Below are 12,041 nucleotides of genomic sequence, written 5' to 3' on the forward strand. Positions count from 1 at the left end.
CTTGTCAAGGGACAGTTCTCTCTTTGAAAGAAATACTATCCTGTATATGTAATTACTTTCAGGCAGAAACCAGTGTTTGCCTCTTCCAGTAAAAAATCCTTTATGCCATACTTTGTGGGCTTGTCTGGCATATATTGGAAGAAAAAAGGTGTCACTTTTATTATATCATAGATTCATGCACAGGCAAATCACGGCCAGGCTGATAAAATTGTTTATATGTTGGTGCCACAATGTCAAGCAGAGGCTGAACTTTATACATGGGCTTATAGCCTGGCTCACCCCTTGGGATTTGCTTCTGTTTATTACAGAAGTGAATAAAACTTTGCAGCAGCATGTACCTATCATCATGCAGCATAACCTGTCCAAAGCCACCAGGGGACAAAGCACGTTTGGACCAATGCTACCTGAAGTCTAGTCTAGTCCAGTCTAGTCCCATCTCTATTTGTAATGCCGCCACAATGCCCTTCATCTCATCTTTTGTTGCGGGTTTCCACTTTGAAAAATGAGAATGCGATGCAAGCGCAGGCTGCGATTCAAAAAATTGCTCTGCCTACCTGTTTACCTCGTCTGACAGTAGCTGAAAAGCGGCATCAGGAGAGAGCAGCCTGAAGTACTCCAGCAGCTGGTAATCTGCCGTGTCCAACAGAAAGCCATGCTGTCTTGTGAAGTCCGGTAGCTAGTTCGGCTCCCACGGATCAATGTCTGGGTATTCCTCCCACACGAACCTTGCCGTAAGTGCATCGGCTGCGCGAATGTGCTTAGCTGGCAGCCGATCAGCTGGGGCGGCATTGGCTGGTGTCCGATCAGCTGATGCCAGCTCCTCACTCTCTTGCTCGATCTCCTGATCACTGTCAATAAAATGCGATTCTGAAAGAGTCCGACTCCGCGATAATGCGCAAAACATCATCTGCCGAGTATTTTCTTTTCTGCACTCGTTTCGCTCCGTCATGAGATGTCAATGCCATCTTGCCTTTGTTTATATTTCACATCTCACGCACATGCAACAATTAGTTGCCAAGTCAATGAGTCTAACATTCCTCCAAGCACAGAGGGAATGCCTGTGACGTGACAGTGAGTTTTGTCGCCATTGACAGCTGATTGTCACCCTCTATCCCAGGATGTCGACTTTTGTCGATATTAGCCCTCAACCCCTCCTGTCGACATAAGTCTACATACGCCCTAAAAGAGTTAATGTGGTACTGTAGCATCATCATAGTGAGACACCTTTATATGTAGACTTTACTCATGTTTTCTTCACAGGTTACCATGCCTTTCCAGAATAATATGTCTATTTGCAGTCACACAATTGAGGTGGATACTACCAATACTATAAAAAAAGTAAGTACTGATGCAGTTTTGGGATGTTTGAAATTGACTTGCTACCTAGGTATCAGTTCTTGTGACATCCGTAGTAGAAGATATGCCATAAAACAACCATTGTTTTATATCATATGCACACTAAGTGGTTTATACTGCCACTTGTGCAAGTGGGCAACTGGAGAATATTTCCAAGTGTTGCAAAGAGTGTGATGAGGATGCCTTTCTTTTGTCTTTGTGTAATAATGAATCAAAGTTTGATTCTACGCAGACACACATTATTTGAAATTGCCAAAAAATTTTGGGATGGCTGTAGCCGTTTTGTAGGTTACAATAGTTTTGGGAGAATAACCCAAGATGCCCTCAACTAAGACTTCAGAAAGTGACACTGCTGTGGAAAAGATTCTGCACTGTTCCTGTTGCAAAGAAGGCAGGCGCCTCTTCACCCAATGACTACAGACAGGTGGCACTAATGTTTGACCTCATGAGAGACTAGTCCTGGACCATACAAATCCTCTTGTAGGTCACCTGGACCCACTGGACTCTACCTATCGGACAAAGATTGGAGTGGAGGATCCAATTATCTATCTGATCCACAAGGCTTATTCTCACCTGGACAAAGCTGGCAACACTGTGAAGAATATGTTTTTGATTTCTCATGCACCTTCAATACCATCCAGCCATTCCTGTTAAGTGGTAAACTCAGAGATAAACTCAGAGATATGCAGGAGAATTAGCCTATGATGATAGTAATTGGATAATGGATTATCAGAATATGGGCAGACAACAGTTTGTGAGCCTCAAAGACTGCGTTTCTGATACAGATGTGAGCGACACTGGAGCACCACAAAGAACATTCTTGTCTCCATTTCTCTTTACTCTGTACATTTCAGACAAAACATCATTTGCAGAAATTCTCAGATGATTGTACATCTATGGGGTGTATTGATAAAAGGGATAAAACACAGTATAGGGGTCAGGTGAAAAAGTTTGTTTCTTGATGCAAATAGAACTATCTGCATCTTACCATCAGTAAAACTAAGGAACAGGTTATTGACTTTCGCCACACCAAAAAGCCTCTATGTTTGGTCACTATTCAAAGAATAGATGTCGACAGGGTCCACTCCTAGAAGTACTTGGGGGTCCACATTAATGATAGGTTTTACTGTTCTCAGAACACAAAGGAACTATATTAGAAAAGGCAGAGCAGAGTCTTCTTCCTTAGGAGACTGTGTTCCTTTAATGTGGGAGTGACATCCATCACATTGTCTATACCTCTGTGATGGCTAGTGAGATTTTCTGTGCTGTGGTGTGCTGGGCTGGTACTTCAAGAGAGGCTCACTGAGTTAACAAACTAATTAAAAGAGCAAGCACAGTTATAGGATGCGCTTTACACTCCCTGGAGGTAGATGCAGGGGAGAGAATTAAAACAAAACTGAGTGCCATTATGAACAATGCTTACTTTCAGCCAATGATTTATTTAGAAGTGCGTCAACAAACTCTAATGGGACTCCTTTATACTAAAAACAACATATCTGCATAATGCCCCAATGAGACTGTGACAGCCAAGTCAGATGTTTATAGTCATTCCAGTGTGTGTTCAGACCAAAGTGTGTGTGTGTATATCTATCTATCTATCTAAAGAGCTTCTGGAAAAAGTCAAATTTCACCCAGGAACAAATAATTAGTCTACCTAGTCTTAGACTACTGTTTTGATTGGAAAAAGACATGAACATAAGGTCTAACCATATAAATCAGGCAACACCATACAGTATAATGAAACTTTAAAAGAAAAAGGGATATCATTTAGAAAGAATATCTGAGGAGATGACACTCTCCCTAATCAGCTACAAAAAGAGAGGTTCAGATAAGGTTTGAAAACACCATGGGAACGCCAGAGTTGGGGAAAGCATAACTTGACAATACATACTTTAAGCTTTTTTTCCCACTTTGCTTGATGTTTTTAGTTGAACAACAATCTTAAACGTATTCAAACAGTTAAGCCTTGATGTCAAGTTTAAAACCAGGTAGACTAAAAATTAAATATTCCTATATGTTATGTGTCCATTATTTACATAACTGTACACTCTTGTGCTGCCTAAGCCTATCCAGGAAGGATCTATCACTGGTTGGGCTGCAAATCTATTGCAATGCACTCTTATGCAAAGAACCATACTGGGCTATAACTTAACAAAAGGTCTTTGGGATAAATGGAGGAAACTTAGGCAAATGCTACAGTCTGGAATGAATTGCAGGTTTCTGGTCATTTTTGTTGTGTCATAACTCCAATGTGCCATATTTATATCTTTTAGATTCATTGGTCTGTTCAATGAATTTACTTAATTCAAGTTTAAGGTCACAGTGAAAGCAGCATGAAGTGCAGGGAAGGAACAATTATGCCATAAACCTAGGGAAACATCAATTTGTCCAGATTATCAGTTTTCCCACCCTTGCTTTGTGCTTATTTTTTCCATGGCAAAAAAAAAAAACAAGGCACTTGATGGTGATGAAAAAAACAGATTTAGATTGACAGTGACAGAAAAAAAGAAAAGAAAAATCCATCTACTGTATTATTTTATTTAAAAGATTTAACAAAATACAGTGATGCAAAAAATGTACAGTTTGTAACTGAAAAATGTCAGATGGGAATGCATATTAAGAACACATCTTAAACCAATGGTGGGTAATAATGTTTATCTAAAGAAAAATGTCTTCCCATTACTTCTGACAAATGTCATAATGCATCAAGTAAGTAGATTTCTTGGGGTAGGAGGAGTGGTAATATTATTTGAAAAATATTTTTAAAGCTAAATCAGATTTTTGTTTTAAAATAACTGACAAACCTGAGCTCTTGAAACATCAGAGCATGCTCCACAGATCAGCTCTCGGGGGTCATAATCATCACCTTGGCCAGCTTCTGCATCACAGCGAGCTTCACCACCAAAGTAAGCCTACCAAATAAACAAAACAAAGAATGAACTTCATTATTTTCCTAAAACCTAAAGTTGCAACTACTTATCTGATAAGAATGTTTAATATGGGAGAAGATACACCTTTACTTCTTGTACCTGTTATCAAATAATTATATATTTAACAGCCTTTTTTTTTTTTTTTAAATGTACAGGCTTTTAATGCTGGTTACCATAAAAATGTTAAAATAATATTGTTCAAAATAAGAAACTTGGTTAAGAAGTTTGACCGGAGTTATACAACCTGAACTGTAATATATAAAATAAATGATAAAAATGTTACACAAAAACAAAGTATTGTAATATTACATATACATGTTTTATCTTTATACTCCTCATACACCCCAAAAGTATTAAAATATTTGTATTTCATTGCAATAAGTAATGAAAAACTGACTTTATTTTTTGTCAATTGAATTAATTTTGCTAACCTATTTTAATATTACAACTATTTTATGTTTTATGAAGGCTTCTAAACAGAAACATTTAAAATATAAGAAAAATAATCATACAAATGCAGAACAAGTATAAAGAAACCTTTACTTTTGTCACTGATACTTAGCAATACTTTTTTTAAATTAATTAATTTTTTAATGTTATATGTATAAAAGTTCATAGTAACTGTAGTGTGTAGAAATCTATGTGTGTATCTATTTCACCACTGCATTTGTTGTACAGTGGAACCTCGGTTCACGAACGTCCCGGTTCACGTACAACTCGGTTCACGACCAAAAAGATCGCCAAACTTTTGCCTCGGTTCACAACCACACACTCGGTATACGAACAAGCCAGGTTCCCTTGCCTGCCTGCAAGCTGAGCTGAAAGAGAGAGAGAGAGAGAGAGAGAGAGAGAGAGAGAGAGAGAGAGAGAGAGTGAGCGAGCACGTGCCTGCTGGGAAGGGGGAGGAGGAGATTGATGCGCGTGTTTGCCTGCCTATCTGTAGGCTGTAGTGCAAGCGAAACCATCCCCCTCCCCCCACAGGCAGCCTGAGAGAGAAAGAGAGCGGCCATGCTTTTTCATTTAAGCAAAGCCGCTCCTTGTTCATTGTTTTCAATAAGACGTATTTCGTGTGCTTTTGCAGTTAACTATGGCTTCTAAGCAAGTGGAGAGTGGTCAGAAGAAAGTTTTGAAGAAAATTGAAATCGAAGTAAAGAAAGAAATTACAAAAGGTGGAAAAAATGTTTACCAGTTTACTCATTTACCAATCTGAGAACCCTCGTGCTTTCAAGCAGCACAATGTAAACAAAGCCAGACTGCCAGTAATGTGGGGCGCAAACACGAAGGATTGGGTCACAAGGAGTTTGGTTTTGGAATGGCTGCATGAGGCTTTCACTCCTACCAGCTAAAAGCACCAGAAACCCAAGAAATCACAAGAGAGAAAACACCTGAAGGAAAACACTTCATGCCAGAACTCGACTCATGCAAGGTTAGTTTTCTTGGTGGTTTTTGTATTACGGATTTTTCAAAAGTTAATTTTTCAGTTCATAACGCGATTTGTTGCAATGTTACTTTTATCTTTTTTCAAATGTTCCTTTTTCTGCTGTGCTTAAAACTCATTTTAAAAACAGTGTTTACAGCAATCAGGCCTTAAGTTTAATAGCATGATCTCCTGCAATCTTTCTTTTTTGGGTGCTTGCGAGTTGGTGTTTGCATGCACTGCACTTCGGATTTGTTTTAATGTTCGTTTTTTTCTGGTGTGCTTAAAACTCATTTTAAAAAAATGCTGCTCGAGCACGTGCTACAGAGAGATTAGAGAGCGTGAGCGAGCAAGCGCAGAGAGAGAGGGGGCAGCTGACAGGGAAGGGATGGGGGTTTTAGGAGGATAGGGTGTGTGTGTGTGTGTGTGTGTGTGCGCGCGTGCTACAGAGAGAGAGCGTCAGCCAGCCTGCTCCTGTAGCTGAGGGAGGGAGGGAGCTCGAGCGAGCCAGCTCCTATAGCTGAGCAGGGAGCCTGGGTGTTTTGTGTCAGTGTTATTCAATGTTTTTACATTAGTTTACTATTACACTGTGCATTCTATGGTGTAATTAAATATATTTGTGCTTAATCTTTACATATATTTACATACAGTTTGTACTGTCTGGAACGGATTAATTGTATTTACATACAATCCTATGGGGGAAACTGCTTTGGTTCACGACCAACTCGGTTTACGACCAAAGTTCTGGAACGAATTATGGTCGTGAACCGAGGTTCCACTGTACATATTGGTTATAACTGATTAATTTGTAGTCTTGCATGAACATTTTTTTAAATCCTTCACTTTTTTTTTTTTTTTTAATTTTTTTATTAAATCATCTCTTTATTGTACCAGGCTGGCTTTCTATAGTATAATCCCATTCCAGAAAATTTGGGATGCTATGTAAAGTATAAATAAAAACATAATGCAATGATTTGCAAATCTCATAAATCCATATTTTATTCACAATAGAACACAGAAAATACATATATGTACCTGATAAATTGTACCATTTTAAGAAAAGAGTAAGGTAATTTTGAATTTGATGGCAGCAACATGTCTTAAAACAGTTGGGACAGGGCCATGTTAAACACTGTGTAGCATCCCCTCTTCTTTGAGCAACAGCTCCGTAAACGTCTGGGAACTGAGGAGAACAGTGGCTGGACTTTTGGGAGAAGAATGTTGTTGTCTCATTCTTGTCTGATACAAGTTTCTAGCTACTCAACATTCCTGGGTCGTCTTTGCCATATTTTTCATTTCATGATGCGCCAAATGTTTTCAACTGGTGAAATGTCTGGACTCCTGGCAGGCCACTTCAGCACCTGGACTCTTCTACTATGAAGTTATGCTGTTGTAACAAATGCAGTATTGCTGAAATACACAAGGCCTTCCCTGAAAAAGACGTCATGTAGATAGGAGCAGACGTTGCTCTAAAACCTGTCTATACCTTTCAGAATTGATGGTGCCTTTTCAGAGGTGCAAGATGCCAATTCCATAGGCACTAATGCACAATTATGTTATAGACCTGTCGCCAATTAACCTAAATAGTTGCAAAATGTTCCTCCAGCTGTTTTTAGTACCACTTACTTTTCCAACCTTTCATTGCCCCCGTACCAACTTTTCTGAGATGTATTGCTGCCATCAAATTTAGAAAGAACAAATATTTTTCAGGAAATATTAAAATGTCTCACTTTCAACATGTGCTATGTTTTCTAAGTTCCATTGTGAATAAAGTATAGGTGTATGAGATTTGCAAATCATTGCATTCTGCTTTTATTTACATCTTACACAGTATCGCAAATTTTTTGGAAACTGGGGTTGTATTTTATCAGTGTTCAAAATAAAATAATACCCACAAAAATTAAATAGATATTTGGAATTAATTTCAAAAGAATTGTTCAAAACGTTACAAGAGAATAACATGCTGTGCAATACCAACCTTTTTGCACTTGTAGCATACATAGTAAGCATATCTGTTCATTGCAAAGCCAGCAGGATCATTGTGGAAACGCGCTCCGGCTGTAGTTATAGCCTCACTCTTATGAAGTCCTTCATATTCCAACCTCATGAGAGCTTTACGTCTTACATCCTCATACAGCTCTTTAATAGGATCCAGCAAGTCTTTTAATACATGATGATTGATTTTGTTCTAGAAAATACAAACTCAGTAAAACCAAAATTGTATTTAAAAATTTTCACTTAAGAATATTTTATGAAATAGCAGAGCTCTGAGAACACTGATCAAACATGATGATATAAAAAGATTTTTTTTTAATTTATCTGTGATCTTTTGTTTAAAAGAGGAGCCACAGAAAATAATTAAATCTATTATTCCATATACCAATTCAGTATTACTATTTCAAACAGTCACTTACTACTGTGTTTGATATTTATTTACCTTACAAATGGGACATGACATAAATCCAAATGTTATTCTAGGGCCAAGCCATCTGTTTTCTAAAACACGTCTACAGCAATTAAGGTGAAAGACATGACTGCAATCCAGCTGCCAAAAAAATAGAGAGGGAGAGATAATTGGAATTATTTCAAACTGGAACAATATGACCATTTTACTAAACAACATTATCATCTTTCATTACATATGACAATTGTTATCAGTTTATTTAAATATAAATTACATTTCAAATAATTTAATTTGAACCATATAATCTGCCAAAGCCATGTTTAATGGAAAAAAACTGTCTGTCATATTGATAAGATACTGGAAAAAGCCTATAAATGTTGATAAAGGACAATTCAATGGTTCTTTTTGCTAAAGATATTCTGCATTCTGTATTGCAAACAGATATTGAAAGGTAGCAATCCAAAGGGATAACAAGGTAGCAGTAGAGCACATTTTTCCAAATTATACTAAAAACTTTATTGACTTGCATCACTCAATCGTATTCATTTTGGATAATAAATGCATCATTAACTCATTAACAAGAAAACAGCATGTTTTAAAAATGAAGGCTTTATAAAGTGCTTACTGGGATGATTTTCACACTTAACTTTTTTGTCTACTGTACACCTCTGAAAGCTGTTTCGCTATGCATTATTTTGGGTATTATATGCTACCATACTAGACTACTGCTGTATACAAATCATATTTGTTGTATTTAACCTCAAAATGCTTTGATATCTATTAATTTGTGAGCTCCTTACTTTAAAAAGTTGACTTAGATTTTTATATTTGGTGTGCATGCAAGCAAGTTGACATTCTATCAAAAAACAGTGTATTACAGGAATGGAGGATAATATTTCTCATTGGTTGGTTTATAAAAAAACAACAAAAAAAAACACAAAACAAAAAAAAAAAAAAAACACCTCAGAGGTTTGAGAGTCAGCCCGTAGCCTACAATAGGCATGATCTTTTCACTGATTAAAATTAAGTACTAACTGGTCTGCTTTCATTTATAATCTATCACAAAAGCTTTCTATTGGTAATCCAGAATCAGGCGCATCTCTATAATGTGGTGCAGGGTTTGCACATTCTTTCAAACCTAATTGGAATAGGAAGGTTTAGAAAATAGAAAGATAAATCAAAATTATTGTTTTTCATGCTAATATTGTTTATTCATGCTTATTGTAATTTCATGCTCTGGTCAATTATTATATTTAATGATTAATAGTGCTAATGTCATTCAATATTAACCATATAACCCAAAATAAGGCTCCAATAATCCATCACTTGCCTAGTAGTAAAATTTAAAAAACCATTACTTAATCTTACTAAAAATACATTTTTGAGTCAAACTGAGTAAGAAGAAACATTTTCTTGTAATGTCATATATATCTGAATATATTCACTCACATCCTTTCATGCACACTTACATAAGGTAACTTAACTCATCTATCTTACAGTGATTTCAAAGGTAATGACTTTAATAAACACTTGCAGCAATGGCCTTACCTGAACTGCGGGGGCTGCTGATAGTGCCTCTGTAAAACAGATCATGCACATATCATCAGCATCCTGTTTAAGGCATGACATACTCTTGTCACAGCCATGCAGGCAAGGTAGACAACGGTCTTCATTTTTAACACCTCCACATGGATGGCCACATGGGTGAGTTTTGCTACAAGCGGTTTTTGCATACTCCTGTGAAAACAAGGTATTTTTAAAATATAATTTAATATTAAACCTCCCTATGCATTCCTTGAAAAAATAAATTACTAACACTCAGTTATGAACATGATAAAATAACAGTAAGTGTTGATTAAATACAATTTATTAATGGCCATTTAGTCAGTTATGTAAACTTTCTTTAATTTTCCAGTATCATTTTATTTATAAAAAAAAAAAAAAAAAAAGTGTCTATTTAAAAATGTGACTTTTTCTCCCTAGACTGGTTGCCGGAAACTTTGGGGTTGTTGGGGTGGGGTTGTTGTGGGGGTGGGGGGTTGGGGGCGGGTCGTGTGGGGTTGGGGGAACCCAACAACAACAAGATATCCTATAAAAATGCAATGATGATGACATATTACCCACCTGGCAGTCAGCATCTGAACAGACACTTCCAACTGATGACAATTCTGTTCCATTCCGTGATCCACAGAACCGACAGGCTTCTGAGGTGCTAGAGGCAGGCTTTCCTACAAGTGCAAAATTTACTCCAGATAAGTAAAGTATTTACTTGTGTTGGAAAATCCAATATAATAAAAGTCTTGGGGGAATCTAAAACCCACAATTAATAAGCAGTATGTTTAGAATACATTATAGTGATTTCAATGACAGGAAGTAAGTGAACACTGAAATTGATTCCTACTAGAATAACAATTTATCCCCATATTAATCAATGATGAAATCCTGGATGCATCATTAATACAAAACCATTTGAAAAAGAAATTTAAAAAATAGACCCACACAGTCTCTCTACTATAGTTGGAAAACGATTTCTCACTTATTTCAATTTAATACAATTCGTCATGCATCTCAAAAATGTTCCATGTCGAAAAACTCACTGAAACTACCATTCAACTTATTTAAATTTAAATGACTTTCACCAAGTTTCATCTCAGAGTCTATTAAACTAACTTCAACATGGCAAAACAGAATTATAATTATCACCACTGACAAAAATGCATTTTCAGTAAACAATATAATTTTCATTACAGAAAAAAATATGGCGTGGGAGAATTGTTTATTCAAGAAACAAAAATACATTTACAATTCAACCATGACTACTGTTACAACTAAACTTATAATATTATATAAATTTTACTTAAACGGGAGACCAACCAAGTGTATAATAAACATTTGCTATTGTTTCCAACAAACAAGTGGTCACTGCAATACTTTAAAAGGACATTGCAGGCTTACCAATACTTAACTCCTAAAATTAACTTAAATGTAGGCAGCATTATATTATAGAAAAGTCCAATTACATGACAAAGAACAACATTCAGTTCAACAATCAACTGCTTTGATGCCAGGGCTTATTTAGGTTGAATGCAGTGAATCCAAGAGAGCATTAAGAGTGTGTCTCTTTTGAAAAGTGCATGTAATCCATCCCATTTCCCTGCCACAGTATGCGCACCATGATTGCAGCTGCACAAATACTCCTGTTTCAGTCAGGTAGGAGTTGGTTATCCTAAAAGGTGTGTCAGCCATTTTGTATTTGTGAGATATTTACAAAAGGGGAAATTGTCAATAAATGACTCAACAACGTATTGATAAAATAAATATAAACAATTAATAGGCATTCTTAGCTGCTATCATTTGCCTTTTCCACTTGCAACACATTTATCTTTTATTTAACTAATAATCTGCTCCTTTAGCTCATTTGATTGGTTTATTGAAAAAGTGTGGTTATATAGTGGAGTGGCTTTTACGATTATGGCTGTTTCCTCATCAATCAGTTTACACCATATCAATTGAAGTAGAAATATTTACTATTTGCTATCATGTCACACAGTAAGTAATTTAATATGAGGCCACTGGAGCTTTGATGGCCACAAATTTTGCTTTTGCCATGCAAGTTTGCAGTGCCCAGTATTTCTTGAGTTTCATCTGAAAAACCAAGCTAGTTGCTTCTCCCCATGGTTGGTATGCAATGATTTAGTGTGCTATCTTAATTTGTCAGATTTCATGCTATTGACTGCCAATATTTGAGAACACAAGAAACCAAAGTGTGTGTCTTCCTCATTATCTACTACAGAATTTGTTAGTTATGCATTATAGCATTTTCTAATCTTCTGTCTTTTACCTTGACCTAAATAATTTGCCTGTGTTATTACACAGTATGCTTTTGTTTTCGTACCTGTTAAAATGTATCCATGCTCTGTTTTGATTTGCTTAC

General features: G+C 36.5%; 1 protein-coding gene across 1 annotated transcript in view; it reads right to left on the reverse strand.

Annotated features, from left to right (window-relative positions):
• Positions 1 to 12,041, reverse strand: part of mycbp2 (MYC binding protein 2) — a 503,803-nt gene that overhangs the window by 12,674 nt on the left and 479,088 nt on the right. The window contains 5 exon segments of the mRNA XM_039745368.1: positions 4,161 to 4,268; positions 7,682 to 7,891; positions 8,141 to 8,248; positions 9,656 to 9,844; positions 10,232 to 10,335. Coding sequence (XP_039601302.1) covers positions 4,161 to 4,268; positions 7,682 to 7,891; positions 8,141 to 8,248; positions 9,656 to 9,844; positions 10,232 to 10,335 — 719 coding nt within the window.

This window comes from Polypterus senegalus, chromosome 2 (assembly GCF_016835505.1).
Source record: "Polypterus senegalus isolate Bchr_013 chromosome 2, ASM1683550v1, whole genome shotgun sequence".
In the NCBI taxonomy this organism is placed as follows: domain Eukaryota; kingdom Metazoa; phylum Chordata; class Cladistia; order Polypteriformes; family Polypteridae; genus Polypterus; species Polypterus senegalus.